The 26,609-nt window shown below is 46.6% G+C and overlaps 2 protein-coding genes across 3 annotated transcripts in view; one reads left to right on the plus strand and one right to left on the minus strand.

The window, feature by feature from the left end:
* LOC146861466 (uncharacterized) overlaps positions 1–26,609 on the minus strand; it is a 356,537-nt gene that overhangs the window by 247,167 nt on the left and 82,761 nt on the right. The window lies entirely within an intron of this gene.
* The window catches only part of PIH1D2 (PIH1 domain containing 2), a 111,200-nt gene that overhangs the window by 64,339 nt on the left and 20,252 nt on the right, over positions 1–26,609 (plus strand). The window contains exon 3 of the mRNA XM_085645793.1: positions 5,238–5,361. Within this exon, the coding sequence (XP_085501919.1) occupies positions 5,238–5,361 (124 nt within the window). The remainder of the gene's footprint in view (positions 1–5,237; positions 5,362–26,609) is intronic.

Consider the following 26,609-nt stretch of genomic DNA (forward strand, 5'->3'; position numbering starts at 1 on the left):
AGCTGTTAATAGTGTTTGCTGAGATGTCATTTGGTTTGCTACTCATGTCATTGCATGACCATGTTTTTCTGTATTTTTTAATCCACTGTCAATAAAAAGATTTATTTAAAAAAAAAGTGTTGCCAGTGTTTTACGGATTTACAATTATTGAAGCAGGCGTATGTACCATTTGCTTGCGTTTCTCATGATGTCACATGCTGACATGTGTTTTGTTGTCTTTTCTGTACACTGTGGCATTTAGATAGTACAAAGAATGCAGATCTTGTACTCACCTGCAATCTTTATGAAGCTTAAGATCCTGCAGTTATGCGCTATTTGCTGGGATTCTTTTTTCCCCCATGTTTGAGGCAGAACTGTATCCCACTGTCTTCAAGACACGTGTCATATTGTCAGGTCAGCCTGTGCCTCTATCTCTCATTCTGCAGACACTGATTATTAACCCCGGGCTGTTGTCTGGCCTGTGTTTTCACTTTGATCAGATATTAGACTCCTCTCAATCCAGGTTCCGCAGCAACCACAGCACCGAGACCACCATCCTCGCCGCCACCGACAATATCTGCACCCTCCTTGACCGAGGCCATACGGCAGCCCTCATCCTCCGGGACCTATCAACAGCCTTCGACACCGTCTCCCACCGTACACTAGCCACAAGGCTCCTCGACGCCGGCATCCAAGGAAAGGCCTTACACTGACTACGATCATTCCTCTCAGGCAGAACACATAGAATAAGACTCCCGCCCTTCCTGTCAGAACGGACAGAGATCTAATGCGGAGTCCCTCAAGGATCCTCCCTCAGCCCCACACTCTTTAACGTCTATATGGCCCTCCTCGCAACCATCGTCAGAAGCCACAGGCTCAACATCGTCTCCTACGACGATGACACCCAGCTCATCCTCTCCCTCACCAAGGAACCCAATATCACCAAGCACAATTTCCAACAAGGGAAGAAAGCTGTCGCGACTTGAATGAAGAGCAGCTGCCTAAACTCAACTTGGAGAAAGCAGAAGTCCTCATGCTCGGCTCTACCGCCTCTGCATGGGACAACACCTGGTTGCCCCCGCCATTGGAAACCCACCCACCCCAACAGAAAATGCATGCAACCTCTGCATCATACTGGACTCATCACTCACCATGAATCGCCAGATCAACGCTGTCTCCTCCAAATGCTTCAACACCCTCCGCATACTACGCAAAACATTCTAAAGGATCCCACCAACTCCAGGAAAACCATCACTAAAACAATCATCGCCAGCAGACTAGACTACGGTAATGCCCTCTATGCCTGAATCAACAAAAAACTCCTCTGCAAACTCCAGACCGTCCAGAACGCCGCAGCCTGACTAATCCGCTATATCCCACAATACAACTTCATCATTCAACACCTCAGCGACATCCACTGGCTCCCCTTCAAAAGAAGAATATCTTTTAAGCTGCTCATGCATGCCTACAAGGCCCTCCACAACACCGGACCCCAATACCTCAATGACCGTCTCTCCCTCCACGCCCCAAGAGAAACCTCCGCTCAGCCGACCTCTCCCTAGCCACCGTCCAACGCTTCTACAGGACCAGAGCAGGTAGAAGATCCTTCTTCTATCTTGCAGCCAAGACCTGGAACAAACTCCCCCTTCACCTCTGACGAAGCCCGACACTGCACCAGTTAAGGAAGGACCTCAAGACCTGGCTCTTCGAATGACCCTACCCTCCCCCAGCGCCTTGAGACCCTCAAGGCTGGCACTTTACAAATCCCTGATTGATTGATATTCTGCTGATCTTTAGTTCCCATCTAGCATTCGGTCTTTGTTGCTCTTTCTTTCTGTATCTCGGTCTCTCTCTCTCTATATATGTGTGTGTGTTTTTTATATATATATATATATATTACCTACTGGCGGTCGCCAGTAGGTAGTTATAGTTAGGACCCCTTTTCCATAGGAAAACCTCAACATTCTATTTTGAATAACTTTGGCGCCGGTCGATGAATCCTCGCGAATTTCTCAAAATAGGTGGGGCGCTACGCTCCGCTCCTACCCTGAAAGTCTCGGGGTATCCGTCAAGCGGGGGCTGAGATAAAAGGGGGGTCCCAAAACGCGTTTTCCCCATGCATTTTTCCATAGGACCTTTAGAACGAGCTACAGCCCGAACGGCTGAACAGAATTACTCGAAATTTGGCAGAGAGGTAGTCCCTAGGTCAAGGAAGTGCCTTTTGTAGGTTTGGTGTAAATCTGTTCAGTAGATTCTGAGAAAATAGCCTTTAAATCAATATATATATCTGAGCCCGCTTACGGTACGCTTACCGTACGCTTACCGTAAGCGTACGGTGGCGTGCGCGAGCGCGATTCTGATTGGCTCTCAGATCTTAGTAAACATGCGAATCGGCCGAAACCAGGAAGCGGCGGCCGCCATTTTGTGTATTTCACTCAGAAAAAAAAGAGTGAAAACAAGAAAAGGGGGCAATGAGGAGAGTTACAGACCCCCTTACATTTGTGAGGGGGTCAAAGAAGGACTGTAAAGTACAAAGAAAACATTTATTGATTTTTAAAAAAATCACGGGGTACGCGTACGGTAAGCTTACGGTAAGCGTACGGTAGAAAAAAAAAAAGAAAAAAAAATGAAAATCAGATTTAAGTGTTTAGATATTAGGGGGCTCTAAAAAGAGCCGTTGTGTTTATGAAATGATTTTTTAGTGGTACCTACAAGTAAGTACCGATGCAGAGTCTAAGGTTCAAGAGGAAGACTCTGTTCCCTTCATCATTGAAGTGCACACCATCTCCTCTATAAATGTCTTGCATGTCATAACGCAAGTTGTTGTGGTAAATGGCACCCATACCATAGTCACGGAGGAAAGCAGAAACAGATTGGTTGACGTGCTTTCTTGCTTTGTCATCGCACCGCGTGCCCACCGTGCGTGCACGGCACTAACTGCGTAAAGTGGGCGCGCGGTGCGCGAAGCGCACCGCGTGCTCACTGTGCGCGCACGGTGCGCGAAGCGCACCGTGTGCGCACGGAACGAACTGCGTTAAGTGGGCGCGCACGCCACGAATGGCGTAAAGTAACTTAGCATTTAAAAAACCGTACAAATTCACTGAAAAAACCATGGGTTTCACACACGTTATAGTTAGGAATTAGCATTTAAAAAACCTTTGAAATTCACAGAAAAAACCATAGGTTTCAGGCACGTTATAGTTAGGAATTAGCATTTAAAAAACCTCAGAAATTCACTGAAAAAACCATAGGTTTCAGGGGTGTTCTAGTTAGCTGGACTTTTCACTTGTACAAAACCATTGAAATTCCCCCGTTATAGTTAGTTCAGCTAACTATAACTCGCGCGCCCGCAATGCACTGCTGATGACGTCACATATTACATCACTCATGACATGGTCAGTGACATCACTGATGACATCACTGATGACATCTCAAATGACATCACTGATGACATCACAGATGACATCATCCAGTAAATGTCTGTTTTTCTGAAAATTAAATATGTTTAAATATGTTTTATATATGTATATCTCAAGGTCGATGGAAGAATAAATGGGTATATAAGTGTCTAAATGGATGATTTGTTTTTGAAAAATTGATTGTGTAACTGACTGATTAAGTGTATCATAGTGAATACATGGCTTAGTGAGTAATGTTTAAATATGTAAATATCTGTATCAGTCTCTCACTTTGTGTATAAGTGGCTGCATGGGTTGGTGAGTAGCTACATGGGTGTCTATATAGGTTATTAGTTGGTTTTTTGAGTATCAGTCTGAGTGTTTGCATGGTTCAGTGGGGGGTATTACGTAGTGCATAGGTGCATGAATGAGTGACTCACTGTTTGTATGTGTTGAAGACAGCATGTGTGCAGGACTGTATGGGTGTGTTAGTGAGTGAATGACTGTCTCAATGGTGTCTTTATGAGTAACTACATATGTTTTAAACTAGTATATGTGACTATTGGTGTATATAAGTGAGTATATGTGAGAGTGAGAGATTGAAAGAGTTCCTGTATGAATAAGTATGTGTTTCTATAAGTGATTGTTTAAAAGACTAAGTATGTGTAAGTTTCCGTAGAAGTAAGTGTGGTGGTATGTGTATAACTGTATATGCAAGTAAATGTATGTTTGATTCTTTATTAGCATGAGTGACTATGTGTGTGAGTAACTCTATGGATGAGTGGCATTGTGTAACAGGATGTATAGGTGTATGAGTACATATGATGAGTGAGTACATGTATGAGTGACTGTATAGGACTGTTGGTGAATGAGTGGATGTGTATGTGGATCTTAGAATTACTGAAGAGGTTGTTGTAACTGGTATTGGTATGTCCATTGTTTTGAAAATTTTAGTCTCTATTTTTGAATGTGTGTATCAAAGGTTATATTAGGGTGAGAGGAGGTCTGCCACTCTATCACAAGGATGATGTCATCAGTGATATCAGTGATGTCATCAGTGATGTCATGAGTGATGTCACTGACCATGTCATGAGTGATGTAATATGTGACGTCATCAGCAGTGCATTGCGGGCGCGCGAGTTATAGTTAGCTGAACTAACTATAACGGGGGAATTTCAATGGTTTTGTACAAGTGAAAAGTCCAGCTAACTATAACACCCCTGAAACCTATGGTTTTTTCAGTGAATTTCTGAGGTTTTTTAAATGCTAATTCCTAACTATAACGTGCCTGAAACCTATGGTTTTTTCTGTGAATATATATATGTGTGTCTCTCTCTCTCTGCTCTTCTCTTTCTTTTCTACATCCTCTCTCTCTCTTTTTCTTGCTTTCCTCTCAATTTTTCTCTGTTAAATATATGCCAGCATTTGTAAAGTGCACAGCTACCTGTAGAGAGGTCTCCTGGCACAGGGGGCCGTCGGGAAGATTAAGCGAGCTATTGTCCAGAGTCACATGGCGCTGGGCTAACCTGCTGCCGGTGCCGGGGATCGAAACGTGAACCCCGTGGTCCGGAGTTGGGCACCCCTTCTGTTGCTTTTTCTGTCTTTGTCCTTTACTTACTCTTTCATGCTCTCCTTTTTATTCACCCCTTTTTCCTACTCTTCCTCCATCTTTTGGCAGACTCTTCAACAATGGTCCAGTAAAGGCAAATACAGATTTGGGCAACAGCAATGCAGCGGGCTATAGAGGGGACATCACAGAAATTGCACTGTAAGATTCTCAGTTCCTTCTGATTTTCAGTCACATTTTTCAGATCTAGCAAAAAAAAGTTCTACTTAGAAAAATTTATAATTTCTTTTTAGGTTCCAGAGGAAAAAGATTTATTCATTAATGTATGCAAGTGGAACATGATCCCGGCTCCCCAGTCCCATGCCCACCCTGTTCCCTTGGGCGCTGGTAGATTACAAGAAATGGGCAAAGAAACAGGTATGTTCAATTCCTTAATTGCACTAATCACTTTTTTCCTCCATTGTTCTTGGCATAGCATGATAATACATTTTAAATGTACACAGCCAACATCACAGGAACCAATTCAGAAACCGGTTTGCTCTTGAATGCTCAGATGTTAAGTTTGTGGTCTGAATATCTGCACATTAATTGTGTCTATATGGATTTGTGAATTTGTCAGACAACATTTTGTAATTTATCTAGGGGCTAATCATCACATATGATAAATATTTTTAAACAATACTGTGGGGTTAGCCGTGGGGACATGGGTCATTCCTTGAAAGGGACACAGATGTTGTCATGCACAGGGTTGAAACACCCACAGTGCTAGAACGTTGTGGGTATTCACAAACCATTTGTATGGCCAGTCAAGTCATTGATTTCTGGGTATTAAGGGCTGGCCTTGTGATGTCTAAGCTTATGATATCCAAATTTTACCAAAATGATGTCCGCTTATTTGTTTTCGAATTTGGATAATTTCTTAAATCTTCTATACATAAATATAGAAATTAGGTTCATTTTTTTTATTTAAGTTACTTTAAATATTTAGAATTAGTCTGGTTGTTACTTTGAGAACTTAAGTTGATCCAATTTATAATTTAAAATAAAAATCTTTTAACAAAATTCAAACCAAACACACCCTTAGTCAATATTATTTCACAAAGAGGAGATCAATGAGTGTAAAAATGTATTAAAAAATCACAGCAAACTGCGCATGAATTCTCCAACTAACTATTTCTGCCTTTCACAAACATTCCATCATTCACTCAACTAATTAATATGAAATATACGTGTAACCCACACTTGTAATCTTCATTAAATCTGTACTTCATTAATTGATGTTTGGTGTTTTGTTTTTTAAAGTGCTCAGTGATTTCGAATTTAACACTATTCGACCTTGGCGTTTAAGATTCCTCTAGCAGAATACTTCTCTGCTGTCCTCTAAATTATGCTGTTACTAGAGCAAATTAAAACAGATCTACCATTGATCATGTTAGATTCGTAGATTTGTGTTTGTGGGAGTAATTTGTCTTAACTCTCCATAATCATTTTTTCAATTGAATAATTACTGAATATATATTCAGATTAATTCTGATTTCAGTTTTATTTTTATTTATTTTACTTTCTTTCTCTAAATTGTTTCGAATCAATTCAGTGACCAATCAGAAATGGTTTTCTTGTTCTGTGTGTAATAATGGTTCTTTAACTGATCCTATTTTTAGAACTTGCAAGCAGAAAGTTCTTAATTGTCTGTTTGCGAAATACCTATTGCCTATCGCCAGCCCATTGCTTAAAATTGATTGGCTTTCTTGTCCTTATCATTTGCTCGCTTCTTATTCAGTGGCTTCCTCTTTATGTGTTTGTTCCTTCCCTGCAGCATAGCTTCTATAGCATCCTTATTAATTGTGTTGCTAGTATCTTTCCACCACTCACTTTCGGCAACTACTTCTTTTGCTTTTAGCACTTCATAGGCGTACATGTGTTTTCTTGCTCTCTCCACTTGTGCTGATTCGCCCCTCACATCTCCCCATCCCATCCACCCCAGCTCATTCATTGCTTATTTGCCCCTACCCACTCGCCTTTTTTCCCCCCTCATAGGATGTTTTCATTGATTACACTCCCAAGCACTTGTAGCCCAAATTCAAATAGCTGCCTTTGGTCATCTCCCATGCTTCTGACACTGACGAATACTAGGGCTTTCTTCCCTTATGTCCAGATTTTCCATCATCTATGCTACTGTTTGCTTCCACCGTTTGCCCCACCTAACCCCTGCCTTCCTCTTGCTGGTAGCTTGTGTTGAGAGGTATGGATATGTGCCCTACGTTGAGAGTATACACCCAGGCTTTAAATTAATGTCTTCTTCCTCACATCAAAATGTGACAGCTTTCTTTCACTTGTGGTTTTTCATTTTCAGCTTACACGGCATCATAGGAAATGCAGCGGTACTTGCTGATATGCAAACTTATGACCTGCAAATTCAGACTTTCAAGAGCATCATTTATGTTCTTGAGGAACAAGTTACTTACCTTCGGTAACGATGTATCTGTAAGAAACATTAGTTAGTTAGATTCCTCACCTTAGAATATCCCCAGGCGTCAGGCTGGATCCGGAAAGATTTTTGTAGCAATACCCATTGTGCGTCGCTAGGCGTCATCTGCGGCTCCGTGTCCGTCGTCGGCGTTGTGCGCCGGAATGACGTCGTCAGACACTTAGACGCCGCCCTCGCGTGCTGACGTCAGTTCTTATTCATAGCTTTCCGCGCCAGGGACGCTGAGCCATGCAAGAGACCGACACTGGTGCCAAATAATCTAGGGCCCTGAAAGGGAGATCCTTAACCCTCGATGTCGGTTCGCAGAACGGGGAGGCTGGGTGGGTCGGTGAGAATCTAACTAACTAATGTTTCTTACAGATACATCGTTACCGAAGGTAAGTAACTTGTTCATCTGAAAGAAACACGTTAGTTAGATTCCTCACCTTAGAATAGATACCCCAGCAATACCAACCCCGGAGGTGGGCCTGCGAACCAAGATCACACCAGAAAGTCCTGGAGAACAGAACGGCCAAAGTGGCCATCTCTCCGGACTTGACTGTCCAGGCAATAGTGCTTGGCAAACGTGTGCAGTGAAGCCCACGTCGCCGCCTGACAGATGTCCTGCAAGGGGACTCCCAGTCCCAGGGCAGTTGTCGCTGCTGTGGCCCGGGTGGAATGGGCTCTCAGCCCACCAGGAGGGACCTTTTTCGCCAAGGAATAGCAGAGTTTAATACACAACACGACCCATCGCGAGATGGTCCGCTTGTGCACAGCTTTGCCCTTCTTAGCACCTACATATCCAACAAAAAGTTGGTCGTCCACCCGGAACTGTTTTGTGCGGTCCAAATAAAAGGACAGCGCACGTTTTGGGTCCAGAAGGTGGAGCCTCTCTTCATCTTTTGAAGGATGCGGAGGCGGAAAGAAGGTGGGCAGTGTGACAGATTGCCTGATGTGAAAGGGAGTCACGACTTTAGGAAGAAAAGAAGGACGTGTCCGGAGGACAACCTTATCTGGATGAACCGAAAGGAAGGGAGGCTTAGCTGACAGAGCCTGGAGCTCACTCACCCGCCTAGCGGAGGTGATAGCCACCAGGAAGGCAGTTTTTAGAGTCAGTAGACGAATTGGACAGTTGTGAAGGGGCTCAAAGGGTGCGCACATCAGAAAAGTGAGAACAAGGTTCAAGTCCCACTGAGGCATTACGAATGGAACAGGAGGGAACATATTAGTAATGCCCTAAAGAAAACGGGAGACAACAGGGGACTTGAAAAGAGAAGGCTGATCAGGAAGCCTTAAGAAAGCAGAGATTGCAGCAAGATAACCCTTCAAGCTGCCCAGAGCAGAGCCCTGCTGGGCCAAAGAAAGAAGAAAGAGGAGAACCGCAGAAAGGGGATCCACAGCCTTTGCTGTGCACCATGCCACAAATTTGTTCCACCAGCAGGCGTATACCGTCTTCGTGGAGGGACGCCTGACTGCCAGAATGACATCACAGACTTCAGGAGGCAAGTCAAATAGCATCAACTGTCGCCGCTCAATCTCCACGCATGGAGGTGGAGGCTAGACAGGTTCGGGTGGAGGACCATCCCCTGCTGCTGCGACAGAAGGTCCTCCTGAAGAGGCAGTCGTATCGGGGGATCGATGGACATACTGAGTAGCTCGGGATACCAGTACCTTCGTGCCCAATCCGGAGCCACCAAGATGACTTGGGCCCGGTCGCGCCTGATCTTCTTCAGCACTCTGGGCAGAAGTGGTATAGGCGGAAAGGCGTACAACACACCGCAACTCCACTCGCGACGAAAAGCGTCTCCGAGCGAGTGCCGCCTTGGAAATTCCAACGCGCAGAACTGCTGACATTGCGCGTTCTCTTCGGTGGCGAATAGATCTAACCAAGGTTCTCCCCACTGCAGAAAGAGACCTTGCGCCACGTCCGAGTTCAGACGCCATTCGTGATCCATCATGCACCGGCGGCTGAGTTTGTCTGCTCTGGCGTTCAGAGAGCCCGCCAGATGTTGAACCACCAGGGTGATGCCCTGATGTTCCAGCCATGTCTAGAGGCGCAGAGCCTCCTGACAAAGGGTCCACGACCCCACCCCGCCCTGTTTGTTGCAATACCACATGGCGGTGGTGTTGTCCGTGAACACCTGCACGACACTTCCCCGGAGAGAGGGAAGGAAGGCTTTTAGTGCAAGTCGGATCGCCCTCAGCTCCAAGAGGTTGATATGGAACCGAGTCTTCGCCGGTGACCAGAGTCCTCTGATCTCCGCCTCTCCCATATGGCCCCCCCATCCCAGGAGGGACGCATCCGTCACTACGACATGCTTCGGTTGGGGTAGAGAGAGGGATCTGTCGCTGACCCAATCGCGATTCGTGAGCCACCACTGCAGCTGGTTTGCAGTGCCCTCCGAGATCAAGACATGGTCGGACAGGTTGCCTCGATGCTGGGCCCACTGAAACTTCAGGTCCCACTTCAGAGCCCGCATCCGCCACCTGGCGTGAGGTACCAACAGGATGCAGGAGGCCATCAGCCCCAGCACCAACCTGACCGAAACCCAGGACAGAGGCCGGAAGATGGAAATCAGGGCCTGAATGTCCCGGACCCGCTGTTCCGGCGGATAGACCCGGAACTGCGCCGAATCAAGAACCGCCCCAATGAAAAGGAGCTTTTGGGAGGGACTCAGGTGCGACTTTGGCACATTGATGGAGAACCCCAGCGAGTGCAGGAGGTTGGCCGTAGTCTGGAGGTGGGAGACGACTTGCTGGGGTGAGCCCGCCTTCAACAGCCAGTCGTCGAGATAGGGGAAGACTGGAACCCCTGATCGGCGCAGATGAGCTGCGACCACCGCCATCACTTTCGTGAACACCTGAGGGGCACTGGTGAGGCCGAAGGGGAGCACGGTGAACTGAAAGTGCTCCTGACCCACCGTGAACCACAGGTAACGCCGGTGGGCCGGCAGGACGGGGATGTGGAAATAAGCGTCCTGCAAGTCCAACGCTACCATCCAGTCTCCAGGGTCTAGGGCAGCCAGAACCTGAGCTAAAGTGAGCATCTTGAACCGGTCCTTCCGGAGGAAGGAGTTCACGTTCCTGAGGTCCAAGATCGGGCGTAGGCCCCCTTTGCCCTTCTTGTGAACCAGAAAGTAGTGGGAATAACAACCACGACCTACTTCTGGACCAGGAACGCGCTCGACGGCCTCTTTGGCCAAGAGGGCCGAAACTTCCTTTCGTAGAAGATGCAAATGATCCCCCGACATATGGTGGTTCAGCGGTGGCATGGCTGGAGGGGTCGTCTCGAAGGGGAGGGAGTAGCCCCTTCGGACGATTTGCAGCACCCACCTGTCCGACGTGATGGAGCGCCAGTGGAGCAGGTAATGGCGAACTCTGCCACCCACTGGCGTAGAATGGGCCTGAAAGCTCGGAATAGGAGGGCTTTGAGGCAGATGCTGCCGGGGTGGATGTGGACTGACCGGCACGTTGACCTCCAGTACCGCCTCGGCGGAATCCACGTCCGCGACCACGTGCAGGTTGGTTCTGCGGCCGGTGGCTGGGCGGACGTGAGGAGGCGCCCCTTCCTTGGCCACAAAAGGGATGAAAGGCAGAAGTTTGCGGCCGCGGGGCCAAAAGACTCAAGGACTTGCCCGTGGCCCGGGAGTCCTTGAACCGAGCCAGCGCACTGTCCGCCTTCTCACCAAAAAGGCGAGTGCCATCAATGGGCATGTCCATGAGGGAACTCTGGACATCCCCTGAAAATGACGTGGACCTCAGCCAGGCGTGACGCCGAAGCGCCACCGTGGTGGAAATCACCCGACCCAGCGAGTCCGTGGTGTCAAGTCCACACCGTATGGCGTGCCGTGCTGCATCTCGACCGTCAGCAAGTGCTTGAGTGAGTCGTGCCCGGGCCTCCACCGGGCACAAGGGCAGCACGTCCTCCACCGTATCCCACAGAGAGTGGGAATAACGGTCCAAAAGGCAAGCGGTTTTTAAAGACCGCAGCCCCAAACTCGGGGACGAGAACAGTTTCTTGCCAAACTGTTCCAACCTCTTGGATTCCCAATCCGGAGGAGCGGACGGGAAAGAGGATTGGGAGGTTGAGGCCTGGATAACCAGACTCTCGAGGGTTGGGTGTTGGGAGAGGAAACTGGGGTCGCCCGGAGCAGGGCAGTGGCGCCGGGCAACGTTCCGGTCCACAGGAGGGACTGTGGAGGGCTTGGACCAAGTGCCCTGCAGAACATCAATGAGGGCCTCATTAAACTGCAGCAGAGGCACAGTGGAGCTTGCTGTCGGTTGAAGGACCTCTGTGAGGACGTTAGTCCTCACGGCCACAGCAGGTAACTCCAGCCCTAGGGCTTCGGCCGCCTTGCGCAGCACCACTGAAAAGGCTGCACCCTCCTCCGAGGCCACAGTCGGAGGAGAGATGAAACCAGCGTCCGGGGAGGTATCCAGACCGCAGGGATCCCCCAATTCCTCTGCCCAGTCCTGAGAAAGTTGGGCCTGAGCGGCCATAGGGTCCTCAGACCCCTCCCAGTCGCCCTCGTCATCCGGTTCCCGATAAACAGGAGGAATGATCGGAGCCGGGCAGTAGATGAAGCGTTCACCAATCGGCGCCGGTAGCGGCGCCAGGCGGCGCCAGGCAGCGCCGCGCCGGCGTCGGGCCCGGACCGGGGCTAAACTGGGGAACGACGTCGTCCGGGGACGGCGTCGGCGGTGGAACCGGTGTCGGCGCCGGCGGAGGAGGCGTCGTGATGTCGACCGGCGCCGACCGAGATCCAGGCCTGGATCCCTCGGGGACATGCGGCGTCGGGGCCGGAGCCGTCGACGGCGCCGGGGCCGGAGCCGCCGGCACGCGAGGTCGCCCAGTCGAACCTGCGGGGCCCGAAGGCATGCCTACAGGCGTCGACGGCAGAGCCAGGCCCCTCATGGCTGAGAGGAAGGCACTGACCTCCGCCGGAGTCGCGTCTGTCCCAGGGACCGGCGGGTATGGGGACGGACGTGGCTCCTGCGGCTCCGACGGAGCCACGGGGGTGGGACCACCCTGACCCGAGCGATGTCGTCTCTTGGACTTCTTGGAGTGCTTCGACTTACCCGAAGACCCCGACGAGCGATGACGATGGCGCGGCTCCGCAATCGGTCCTTGGACCTCCTCCTGGACCGGGACCGAGAGCGGCGCGGAGCCAAGTGCCGAAGCTCGAGAAGCTTACGGGACTGCTCCCGCCTAGCTTTCGACGTCAAGGCCTGGCAATCGAGGCACGACCGCGTCATGGTCGGCCCCCAGACAATAAAGGCACCGGCGATGGTGATCCGTCACCGGCATCAGGCGATGACAGGCGTCTCAGGCTTTGAAGCCAGGCATCCTACCGGCACCAGAGTCGAGTCGATAGACCAAAAGAAGTCAAAAAAAGTTAGTCAAAAAATGACTAGGGGTAAGCTCTTCCCGGATCGGCGCTTACTGGTGCGGAAAAAAGAAGAACTGACGTCAGCGCGCGAGGGCGGCGTCTAAGTACTCTGACAACGTCATTCCGGCGCACGACGCCGACGACGGACGTGGTGCCGCAGACAACGCCTAGCGACGCGCAAGGAGTATTGCTACAAAAATCTTTCCGGATCCAGCCTGACGCCTGGGGATATTCTAAGGTGAGGAATCTAACTAACGTGTTTCTTTCAGATCCATTTTGCTTAATACTGAAATGACTTCTTTTAAGTGGACTTTTTTAAAATTGATTTTTCATAAGGAAGCACATGCAGAACTAAAACTGGAACCCAAAAGGCATTAGCACACAGCTTAATATTGATCAAATGAGGGCAGATAATACATTGTATGCATAGTGAAAATATTTCATCCTCAGACCCCTGTTTTTGAGGAGTGATCCTACAAGTTGCTCCATTCTTTCATATATATTTTTATGGGCAGCCCCATGTTTTATTAACCTATTCTTCTGCCTTGGTGGATTAATCCACACCATTCAAACACTCTCATATTGATGGAGCCTTATCGGATTGCTACTGGCGAGCAATATCACTTTTAGCAATCAGAAGTCCATTTGACACCAGGAGTCTGTTGGCTCTCGGACCGCCCATACAGCCATCAAACCCAAAAGTGCTATGTTGGGATCAGTTGCAACCATTCTGCCCACAGCCCCATTAAGAGTAGAGTAGAGTGAACACATGCACAGTATCTCTGTATAACAGGGAATGACCATACCCTGTGGCAAAAGGTGCCCAGCTCTACTTTGCACCGAAGGCAGAATGGGTCCAGACCCTTATTAATTTTACTTAGTCTAGTTGGGCTATGATCTGCTCTATGAAAGTTCTTCAGCTGGATGGATGTCAGTCTTATTTCAATCGCCAAGACTCAAAGGGCCCTTTTTTCTTGTTCTGAGTCAGCATCCTCCAAGGGTCCACCAACTTGCACTCGCCTATCATGCAATGCCACCAAGAGGTCAGAAGTTTTAACTGCTAGTGTATGGTAAAGTCTAGAAACTGCCTTGTCCTCTATGATGGATAAGTGCTGTGCGCCTCCAAGGAGTGGTATTATGGGAGATTAGAAAGGTCTCCTCGTGGGCCTCTAACATGGGATGTAGTGGGAGGTATCGCTAAAATTGTGTTTGATGTATATTGTATATCTCCACCATGTGCAAAAAGATTCTAATGTGAATTCCTTCCCAGATATCCCCTAATTTGGAGATACCACTAAGGTCCTATGGTCAAAATCCAGTCAGTTTACCATGTGTCTCCCACTTTATCCACCAAAGTGCTTGTTACCAGCAGGCCACAATCATCTTCGTGGTTGAGATATGGTCTAAGTGTGTATATTGCAGGCATAATCAGTTGCAAAGCACAGGAAGCAGGGATTAAGGACTGTGAAAGTTGTCAATTTACCCTTCAACTGTCCCCCACGGTTGTTATTTCAGGGCTCCTGGTGTACCGCCCCCCTGGGGCAGTGGCCAGTTTCATTGATTCACTAATGGAATCCGTCACCTGTCTTGCCTCCTCAACTACGAATTTTATCGTGCTAGGAGACTTGAACCTTCATTTTGAAGACGCAACGGACCTGCCGGCTACTGACCTGCAGTCTGACATGGGTGCTATGCAGATGAAAAGAATCAATTCAGGTGCGACCCATGGAAAGGGTCACCTGCTTGATCCTATTTTCTCCAATATGGAGCAACTAACCGCCCTACCTCCCCTTGCTCTACCATGGTCGGACCATTGTCTAGTTTTAGCTAGCTGGTCTCCTGTGGGTTGGGATTCTTCCACACCTAGGACATTCAGGATAGATAGAGCTTGGTCGAGGCTCCCCATGGATAAATGGACGGCCCATTTGGAGTCCACATGCCCCCAAGGGGGGTCTGACCCGGAGGAGGCGGACGCCACCTTGGAGAGCTGGTTGAGTAGTTCCTTAGATGCCATCCTTCCAATGAAAAAGATGCTCATCAGGGAGAAGAGAGTGGGCTCGGCCCCTTGGTACTCTCCTGAGTTAAGGGCACTAAGAAAGAGCTGCAAAAGGTCAGAACGGGCGTGGAGGAAGGACTGGGGGATAACAAGTAGGAACAAGTATCGCCTAGCCATGAGACTGTATAAGAACGCGATAAGGGAGGCTAAGATCAAATACTTTGACGAAAGAATTTGTAAAGCCACCTGTTCCTCGAGAGAGTCCTTCAAAGTAATGAAAGAGTTGCTTAAAACCCCCGACCCACCGGTTATTTACGATAATGCCCAAGGGAAATGTCTGGACCTGGCTACTTACTTCAGTTCCAAAATTGAGACCATCCTACGCTCACTCCCCCAGCTAACCGCAGTGGCATTGTCAACGGCTCCGCATAGGGCAGGTACACCGGAGTTGGATCTGTTTGGCCCTGTGACGGCGGAAGAGGTACTGAGTGTGCTTGGGAAATTGAAGAGTGGCTCCCCTAAAGACCCTGTCCCGATGCGATTTTTAAAGCAGGCTGCGCCGACCATTGTGGCCCCAGTGACCGAGCTAATTAATCTGTCTCTGTCACAGGGAGTGGTGCCACCTGGATGGAAAGGAGCGGTCGTCAAGGCCCTCCTGAAGAAGCCGAGCCTTGACCCCTCTGATCTGGCTAATTTTAGGCCGATTTCCCTGCTCCCGGGTGTAAGCAAGATTGCGGAAAGATTGGTTAACCACCAACTATCTAATTTCTTGGAGACCTATGGCCGGCTACGGGATTCCCAGACGGGATTCCGCCCTGGACAGGGTACCGACACTGCCCTTCTGGCCGTGGTGGAGGAAGCCAGGTGCATTCTGGATTCAGGAGGGTCAGTGGCAGTGATCCTCCTGGACCTGAGTGCGGCTTTTGATACCGTAGACCACCAGGTATTACTCCAACGGTTGGAAGGGCTGGGTGTCACAGGGATGGCTCTGAGATGGCTTGCCTCCTTCTTAGGAGGTCGGTCATTTGAAGTGTGGGAAGGAAATGAGAAGTCTCCCCCCTTTGCCCTCCAGTGTGGGGTCCCTCAGGGCTCGTCGCTGAGCCCTACCTTATTTAATGTATATATGGCCCCCCTGGAGGATGTGGTGTCTCCGTTCGGCTTTAACATCATTAGCTACGCAGATGACACGCAGTTGGTTGTTGGGCTCTCTCAATTAGAGAAGCAACCTGCGGTACTTCATTCTTGCTTGGAGGAAGTGTTTAGGTGGATGTCGATTTCATCCCTTAAACTGAATGGCTCAAAAACTGAGCTCATGATCTTAGGCCAAACGTCCTTTGCTCTGTCTCCCAGTAGCTGGCCTGACTGCATGGGAGTCCCTCCCAGCCCGAAGAAGGAGATCAAGAGCCTGGGGGTGTGGCTGGAGCAGGATCTGACATTTAGAACACACGCCAAAAAGACCGCTGGTGTATGTTTTGGTATGCTCCGGTCAGCCCGCAAGATTCTGTCACTCCTCCCTGACACCTCCCGTAAATTGCTTATACAGGGGCTTGTCATTTCGAGGCTGGATTACAGCAATGCACTCTTCTTGGGCGTGCCGGAATCTACATTTAAGAAGTTGCAGCAGGTGCAAAATGCCGCGGCCAGACTGCTGACAAACGTCCCCAGAAGGCAGTCCGCCAAACCGGCACTAAAGGCGCTTCACTGGCTTCCGGTGCGGGAAAGAGTAACCTTCAAAGCACTCTGCATGGCACAGAAGAGTCTGCAGGGGAAGGGTCCTGCGATCCTAAGAAATATGATCCAACCCTATAAAGCAGCAAGGGCCCTCCGTTCGGATCATAAATTCCTCCTTCAGTCTCCTAGAGTAAGACGAGCCCGTACTGGAGGGAGAAGGTTCTCAGTGAACACGGCCTCCGCTTGGAACTCGCTTCCACTTGTTCTGCGGGCAGAGACTAGTACTCGGCGTTTCCGCAAACTTCTAAAAACTCATCTTTTCCCAGACTAGTGGGTCACGTGTTAGCTTCGGTCGGTCTCTGGACAGCGCTGGGATGCTCTAGGGTAACCGTGCGCGATATAAAACTCCAAATAATAATAATAATAATAATAAAAGGCAGCTCTTAGCTATTTCAATTACAAACAAGAACTGCCCTCTGATTAAGATAGCCAAAAAGGATTACAGAGCAGCTTTGCATCAAGCAAAGATGAAGTGGGATGAATTGCACTGGCAGGATCTGAAGGATGCTAGTCTATCTAAAGACACCAATCTGTTCTGGACCATAGTTATCCGGGGCAATAAGAAAGATTCAGGTCTACTCCCTAATCATATCACAAGCCAGGACTGGCTCGATCATTTTGGGAAGCTTTACTCTGCTCCAGAGGCTTCACCTCTGGAGAGGCTAAGCGACCCTTTAGACTCCTTTGGTGCTGGCAATGTTAGCAAGTCCTTTTCTTTGGCTGAAATTGAAGCCGCGTTAAGGAAGATAGTTCCTGCTAAAGCTGCTGGACCAGATGGTCTGCCAGGAGATTTATTTCTCGTAGACATTACAAATTGGGCACGTTATATTCTGATACTCTTCAATGCCATCGCCAGTGGTTGCCCAGTACCGGAGTCTTGGAAGGACGTAGAGGTAGTCCCGACTTATAAAAAGGGCGCCAGAGAGGACCCCTCAAATTACAGACCAATTAGTCTGATTGATGCAATGCAGAAGGTCTTTGGTAGAGTCCTATTATAGAGGATCCAATCCTGGGCAGAGGATGAAGATGTCCTTTCCCAATATCAGGTGGGCTTTAGGGCCAGCACTGGAATGGTCGTCCAGGTATTTAGGCTGCTTCTTATTTACTGGAAAGTTGTGGTGATTGGCACGGGCAGCCTTTATTTCGCATTTTTCGATTTAAAGACTGCCTTTGAACTAGTACCCAGGAACAAGTTGTGGCAGATAATTGGAGACATAGGCATCTCTCCTCTAATCCTTAATTTGCTGGTCCGGCTTCATGAGGGCAATTATGCACAGGTGAGATGGGGGACACAAGGCCAGCTGACGGAGCAGGTCCCTGTCAATAGGGGAGATCTGCCAGGGCTGTGCTCTGCATCCACAGGACTCACACTAGTGAATGCGCTACATAAAGACTTGATTAATTCGCAAGATTTTTCGAAACTCTAGACTCCGAGTGTAATCCCCTAACTCGCTTGTATAGTTAAATAACGCACATTGATTGACACCTTAAAGCATTCAGCGGCAAGTAATTTAACGCTGGAGTGATCATCTCAACAGTGAATTCTTTTGGCGAACCTGCGTTCGTATCACGACAGTCCCATTCGATTTTTGGACCGCTGCAAAGGGTATTTTTATGCAGCTGACTGTACGTCCTGAATATGGTCTAACGGACAATTACGCCACAACAGACCGAAACATCAACTCTCTCATCTATTTCCCAAACATTTATTGTATTTAAGTAACTGTCTTCTGTATTTCCAGATTCGTTACTTTTTGATTATCTCGGAATAGATGTATACATTCATGATTTGCTGGTAGATTTGTACATCCTATTTCATAGTGTTTTGTTCTATTAATTATATTTGATAGCACCCTCATGAATTTTATCTATATAAAAAAGTTTGTATCTTTTTGAAAGTGTCGTTGATATCATCTTTTTATTCATTGAGCGTTTAAAATTAGACGTATGTATAGATTGTTCAGCGGTTCAAGACCGATAGGGGTTGAACATCTAAGTAATTATGTGTACATTACACCAGAGTAAAAATCTTTAAACCAAATCCCTTGTAGGCACTTTTTACTTATTATTGAGGGCTGTGTTATAGCAACCACCCTGTTCTCTTTATTTGTGAACGGGGTGGTCAGCTTCTTGCAAAAAGACCCAGTTGATGCTCCAGCCCTGGCAGGTGACAAGGTACCAACTCTCCTGTTTGCTGACGATACCCTGCTGGTGTCTAAGGCCCCAGCAGGGCTACAAAATCTACTGAATAGATTCCAATCTTTCTGTGATTCTCGGGGGCTCGTCATCAATACCTCCAAAACTAAGTTCATGACATTCAACCCCCATAAACCATTTAGAAACAACCTTATGCTGGATGGGTCCCAATTGGAGAGAGTCAGTACCTTTGACTATCTTGCTATCCGACTCTCTGACAAAATGTCATGGAGGCCCCATTTAGCCAAGATGCTTATGAGCCATAAACGTGTGGTTAGGGTACTAGGCAAAGAACATTGTTCCTTGCAAAGCAGGCCTGTCGCCCCAGCCCTCACCTTTTATGACGCCAAAGCAGTTAGCTCAGCCCTCTATGGAGCTGAGCTATGGGGGTTTGATAATGTAGATGACATCTGTAGATCTTAGCACAAGTTTCTGAGGGACCCCTGAACTTTCTAAATATGCCATAGCAATAACTGAGGTGATGTGCTTCGACATTGACCATAGAGTCAGCTGGATATCAAGTGTCAGGAAACAATTTACAGCTCTGGGCCTCAAAGAATCCTGGGATAGCCAAAATCCCCCCCCCCCCCACCCCCCCCCCCACCCCGCAAAGTGGAGCTAAAACGATTGTACTGGGACTGGATAGATAGCCAGGATCTCAGCAAGCCAAATGTGGGAAGACTAACGGAAGAATTCTATCACCACAAGCAGAGCAGAAGCCTTGAGCCATACCTGGATATAATCCAGGTACCACGAGACAGGGCGCTGTATATTCATTTTAGGCTTGGCACGCTTCCTGTCCGTGCATTAATCATTAAATGGCGTCCTCCCAAACAGACAACAGAAGACTGCCCTTGCTGCATAGCCCCGTTGGAGTGTGTTGCACATGTTATGTTCTTTGCCCAGCATATAAAGCTGCAAGTTCTAAATGGCTAAAACCAATCTGCAGACCACTGGGCACGCTCGACCACCGTGCTGCTCTGTGCATTCTGAAGTCTGATGCAAGAGCCCTCTTTGCTTGCGGAGTGGCCAAGCTCCTTAGCCGCGCTTGGTTAGTTAGGCAAAAAGCCTAGCGTGGGGTGGTTTAATACCACATCTTAGGAGTTGTTGAGAAATTACTCCAACCCAAGATGAATGCCCATTCAATATTAAAGCCCCACTTTGTGCACTGGCACTTTATACAAGCTTACCTGCCCCCCGAATGAGGGCCCAAATAAGTCTATCTATTGAGTATGCAGGGCGGGTTCCACACTCTACTTTTTCTGTGAGTTCCCTATTGGGCAGATCTGTTATGATTGTACTTTTTAACTGTTACTGTTGTAATTATTTATGATTTCATCAATTAACTTTAAAAAACCCTTTATCTTGCACTTCCTGATAACTGTTTTATCCCTTGCGGTGCATTAGTGTACTTTCATGTTTATGTTCCGGCTGAGCACATTCTTCAGACTACCCTTGTATCGCTTGTTAATTTGCATTCTTTTTAATTTCTTTTAAAATGTTGCCTGATGCTTTTATGCTACCAGTTATCGAAATAAATCAAATGATTGATTGATTGATTGAGTCTCCAAGGTCAGTATCTCCTGAACTCTATGATTTTGCGCTTCAAATGACAACTGATTTAAATGCCTCCAAAAGTGTGGAGTGGCATGTGACTATGCCTCTATTCACATCAAAGTAGTTTGCAGTGTGTTTTCTAAGATGTTCCGCAAAATCCACATCACAAAGCCATCAGGTACTTAGTCTCCATAGCTCATTACTTCTTTAACCAAGTATTTTCAACTTAGCTAATGTGGGAGCTTGGTCTGTCGGGGCCCAGCGGAGTATTTGAGCCTCAGCATGGCATCCTATATTTTTGAAGGGAAGGAAGATGTGATCTTATGTGTGTGAGAGTAGTGCATGAACTCAGTGGAATTAGAGTGCACCATACGCTACATATCGGTTAGACAAATTGATCGTTAAGATAAAAATCCAATGCATTGCCAAAAATTACAATTTGCAGCTAAATTTCTAAGGGTGTAAATGTATTCCTCCACAGTTTTTTCTTAGGTCTGTTTTCTTTTGAAGAAGTTAAAACGTTCAAGGAAAACACTAAGTTGTTCTGTGAACTTATGCTCCAACCTTGCCACTGATTCAGTAAATTAATTCCATCCATCAAATTGAGCAGGAGATAACATCTGTGGCAAATGTTCAAATATTTGTTGACCTTCTGCGCCTAAATGAGTGAACAGAAGAGCCCCATTCCTACTGAGGGAAAATGTGTCCGCCTGAAACGAAATTAAATAATTTTCAAACTACCTGAACTACTATATCCAGGCTAATTGTGGTTTACCTGGATGTTGTAAGAAGGGCTGCAATAGCACCAACTGAGATAAGTTACTCATCTGAGAAGACATAGGCTGTAACTGTTAAAAAGGAGCTTGACTGTGGCAAAATTATTAAACTCAATGTACATACCAAAGTGCCACAATTTGTCAGCTGATGAGAGATATCCTCCAAACGCTTTGTGATCCGAACAGGAATGATGGGTAAGAACTGCTCGATGCAAAACAAAAGATGTGCTTTTAACATGTGTGTGAAAAGGAACTTCTCAAAATACATTCTGAAAGTTCCTCGGTAGGTAAGATGGCCGCCACGTGTCTGACATGCCTACGTCAATGAATAGTACGTTGTACCTGACTGCTGTCTCTTTAAATGGTGCACATGTATCTATCAATGAGCATGTGTGCAGCTCGCGCTGGGACCGCAATTGCCCCAATGAGAATGAATGTGCCTTGCACCCGGACTTCAATTGGCCTAAAATGTATTGGGGCGGTCCTAAGCGAGGATGGTACTCACAGCTGCATGCAGTAGACAAGACCAACTCAAAGAATATAGTGGATATGGCACTAATTTGAAGGTTTCGGTGTTGCTGAAATTACGATGAGAGCAGGATGATTCAAAATCCACAGAATAATGTCGGCAGTGGGCTCCTGGCTACAACTCATCGTTAAATGTGAAGTGTGCCGTTAGCACATTGAAGAAGCCAGTCGATTCAATGTAGCTTGAACATACGTTTATTTAGCCAAAGGAGCCCACATCCTAAAGGTCCACTCTCAACGAGCTCCAAACTCCAACTGGCTCAGCTGGAGTTGGAAACCTTGGAGAAGGAATCCAGAACGGTGTGCCCCATACAAGGGTATGATAAGTTCGAACACTGCAGTCTGTGTTATCAGGGTGAGAGGCCTCTGAGTGACAGCAAACCCCCATTCCTGAATTTAAATTCAGAATCCATTAAAAAAAAAAAAAGCCCATGTCCGTTATAAGAGCAGAGGATTTTTTCAAGGATAATGTTAGCATTGAGTGATTGGCGTTGGCATTAGCAGGCAAGAGTCACGGTACCACTGTCTGAGCTCTCCAGTACAGACAGCTACCATTCAAAGGTGGAAATTGTCTCTTGGAAGATCTTCTATTTTCTAAATGTGTTACCTCCCTCTTTTACATCTTAGAAACAGGTCAATAGCTTCCGACAGCAAATGCAGTTGCAAACGATTGAACTTGGCCCTCTACGCACGGTCACCCCCAAACTTTTTTGCCTGCACCCCCTCTTGTTTTCTGAATTTATTTTTGTTGCCATTAGGACTCTAGCATTGGTTAATACCGGGAAAGTGCTTGTGCTCTTTTCCTAATACAAGCTAAAATTGTCCTACACCTGATTGGCAAATGTAATTTACTTATTAGTCCCTAGTATATTGTACTACCTGTGCCCAAGGCCTGTAAATGAAATGCTACTACTGGGCCTGCAGTACGTATTGTGCCACCCTCTAAAGAAGTCCCTTTGTTCCTCAGAGGACTACCCTGCTTCTACCAGAGGACTGTCCTGCTGCTGGAGGCCTGCTTTGTTTTTCAGAGGACTGCCATGCTGTTCGAGGACTGCCCTGCTGCTCGAGGCCTTCCCTGCTCTCTGAGAAGGAAGATTTACCATGCTCCCTTCAGCCTAGGCTAACTGAGTGACTTCAAGGGTTAGTGAGCTGACCTCCTGTTCTGAGCTACTGGGACAAACACCAAAGGGTCCCTGCAGTTGCCCTGCTGCAACTGGACCTGTCTGAGCCCTGCTGGCATCTGCTGGAGTGAACACAAAGAGGTGCCTCCCCAGGCATCAGTTGACCTCCTATAAAAAAGAGCGAAGTACTGAAGTTTTGAGCTCTTCCTGACTGCAGAGTGGCCCATTCACGCCGTGACTCTGCTGCCCACGATGACCGACGGGACGCTCCAGTGAACCCGACTGTTTTCACTACAGCGACCCCCAGCGTTGATCGCCAATGTGAGATCTGCCCTTTGTGGTACAGCAAAGGCACCCTGCCGTGACCACCAACGTACAGCTCCAGAACGACCGTCCACGACACCCGACTGGATCTTCCTGCAACAGTGATGACCATCTGCAACACCAGGCCTGCTCTTCACTCTACAGCGTCAACCATCTGCAACACTCTCTCTGTTCCTCTTAGTCTCCAACACCGCGAACAGAACTCTTTGCGCTGGACTTTGAGAAGGTAACTTTTTCAGCGGAACTAACCTGGTCCACTGGGGTCAGCTGAACTTGTGACTTTTCCCATGTCAAGCACTACCATTTGGAATGTTATAATATTGGTTTCATTTTATTTTATTACATCTTTACTATTTTTCAAAATTTGTTTTTACTTTCTTACTGTTTGTGTGCGGCATAAATACTTTACACATTGCTTCCATGTTAAGCTGGACTGCTTTTGTGCCAAGCTATTAGAGGGTTAAGTAGAGGATAGTTTAGTGACTTTTGGTGGTTCACGCTTAAAAGGATTCTGATTGTTTTGCTTGACTAGGGTTTTCACCCCACCCTCACCAACAAATAACGCAAATTCTTACGCAGATCATTGATACATTGCAACTCACAGATGAGAGTGGGATGTTTGTTGCATGTTTTCTGTCCTTTGTAATTGTGTAGGGGTTGCAAAGTGCACTTTGGTCAATGTGACACATTATTTACTGTCACAGTGTCTGGATTTTCTTTTTTAATTGCTGGCTATGCAACCATAAAATGTACCTGTGTGCTTGCTCTGTGTTCCTAACAAATTCTGCTTGATCCTACTCATATTACTGAAAACCTTTTTTTAACATACCTTTTTTTTTCTAACATACCTTACACTTCACATCTCAGTGTACCCCACAGATATTTTCCACGGAAACGAGTATCTGTTTATATTCCTTTTACACCGCAGATGGCTCGACCTAAAATATTTTTTTCTGGAATGAAGTCCCTCTTTGTGACTCATTAAATAGCACCAAGGTTGACTTTCACGTACTTTCTTTACTGCTGAATGATTCACCACATTTCTTTTATTTCACATCCGAATTGATCTCGCATTTCTTTTTTTTTAATGAATTCTCTTCTTTCCATATTACACCATATTTTCACACTCTCTCTGTTCCTCTTAGTCTCCAACACCGCGAACAGAACTCTTTGCGCTGGACTTTGAGAAGGTAACTTTTTCAGCGGAACTAACCTGGTCCACTGGGGTCAGCTGAACTTGTGACTTTTCCCATGTCAAGCACTACCATTTGGAATGTTATAATATTGGTTTCATTTTATTTATTTACATCTTTACTATTTTTCAAAATTTGTTTTTACTTTCTTACTGTTTGTGTGCGGCATAAATACTTTACACATTGCTTCCATGTTAAGCTGGACTGCTTTTGTGCCAAGCTATTAGAGGGTTAAGTAGAGGATAGTTTAGTGACTTTTGGTGGTTCACGCTTAAAAGGATTCTGATTGTTTTGCTTGACTAGGGTTTTCACCCCACCCTCACCAACAAATAACGCAAATTCTTACGCAGATCATTGATACATTGCAACTCACAGATGAGAGTGGGATGTTTGTTACATGTTTTCTGTCCTTTGTAATTGTGTAGGGGTTGCAAAGTGCACTTTGGTCAATGTGACACATTATTTACTGTCACAGTGTCTGGATTTTCTTTTTTAATTGCTGGCTATGCAACCATAAAATGTACCTGTGTGCTTGCTCTGTGTTCCTTACAAATTCTGCTTGATCCTACTCATATTACTGAAAACCTTTTTTTAACATACCTTTTTTTTTCTAACATACCTTACACTTCACATCTCAGTGTACCCCACAGATATTTTCCACGGAAACGAGTATCTGTTTATATTCCTTTTACACCGCAGATGGCTCGACCTAAAATATTTTTTTCTGGAATGAAGTCCCTCTTTGTGACTCAATAAATAGCACCAAGGTTGACTTTCACGTACTTTCTTTACTGCTGAATGATTCACCACATTTCTTTTATTTCACATCCGAATTGATCTCGCATTTCTTTTTTTTTAATGAATTCTCTTCTTTCCATATTACACCATATTTTCACAGACTTAAAAATATGTTTCCTAGGAACAGATGAACCTTCAAAACTTTCTGTAATCTGTATCAATTAGTGTTTTTTTTAATAGCACTATATTCTTGTATCTGGATTAATCCAAAAAACAGCTTTGCACTACTAATACACTTCATCTGTATTTATCCTACTGGGAGACATAACCTAAACTTATTGTAATGGTATAGATCCATACTCCTACTCATCTGGCTGAGCCAAGATTTGAAAAAACAAGTCCCCTTTAACCATCTTCCTACCCTAATGTACATTTCGCCCTTTTCGTGACCACTCTACTCTGTTAAAATGCTCCAGTCTGTAACGCGTTTGGATTTGCTGTAGTCCTATTTGGTACAAAGAAAGTGACAGGCATTGTTATACCTACTAAGCTTTTTCTTTGACAAAAAATCCATAGAATGCTTTTGCAAATCCACTTTTTAATGCACTGGTGTGTGCACGAGTGAGGCAGAGAGTAGAAGTCTAGTGGACTGGTAAAAGTGTATGTGGCTGTTCAACTATTCTGTTGCAGTGTTATGTAGGGCTGATGATGAACTTTTCATGGGTGAGTGAGCAATTTGAATTGGCTGCACTTGTGACCAGGGCGCCAGTGAAGCTTCTTGAGGTGCGGTGTGATGCTGGTGTGGCATGGGATGTCAAGTATTAGTCTTGCAGCAGTGTTTATGGATGGTCTGGAGTTTGTGTAGGGGTTGTTTGGCTATTCCGGGGTAGAGAAAGTTGCCGTAGTCCACCCTGCTGGTGATTAGTGCTTGAGTGACAGTACGTCTGGGGTTCTGAGGCAAACATTTGAAGATCTTTTGCAGCATGCATAGAAAGTGGAAGCAGGGTCATGTTGAGCTTGTCGTCTAGGATGATCCCTAGATTTCTTGAATGGTCTGTGGGTGTGGGTGTTGTTCCTAGCTCCAGCAGCCACCATGTGCAAAATCCTTCACGAATAAATGCATTTTTACGCACTAAAACCCCAAGCATATGAACACCTGGCTGTTGCATTCCCTTTTGCGGTATATTTTCAAAGTTACAATCAGCTGTTACCCCCAAGGTCTTAAGTCCCTTAAGATGGCACACTTACTGGATCACAAGACAACATACCTGCAAGATATCCCAATCACAGTTTCTAATATAACTCCTCTATCCACTACCCACAGTATCTCCACAGTGTTTGGTCATACAATTTGTATTTTTATTGATTTATTTATTAGAGTTTAATGTAGCTCAAACATGATCCAAGAGGGTATCGGAGTGCTTTACAAAAGAACAGGTGAGTGAAACAGGTAAGTCAGTCAATATGTATAAAAGGAGTGAGCCACAGAAATCCTTTGCTTGCCTGCTACTTGAAATTGAAAATATGCAGGGTCCATACTTCCATAGACCAGCATCATGCCCCAAACTTCCACCCTGCTTGTACAAATGTTCTGTTCAAATTGCTTTAGATGCATAGAATTTTAAATGAGTAACTGAATAACTGGGTT

Source organism: Triturus cristatus, chromosome 3_1 (assembly GCF_964204655.1).
Source record: "Triturus cristatus chromosome 3_1, aTriCri1.1, whole genome shotgun sequence".
In the NCBI taxonomy this organism is placed as follows: Eukaryota; Metazoa; Chordata; class Amphibia; order Caudata; family Salamandridae; genus Triturus; species Triturus cristatus.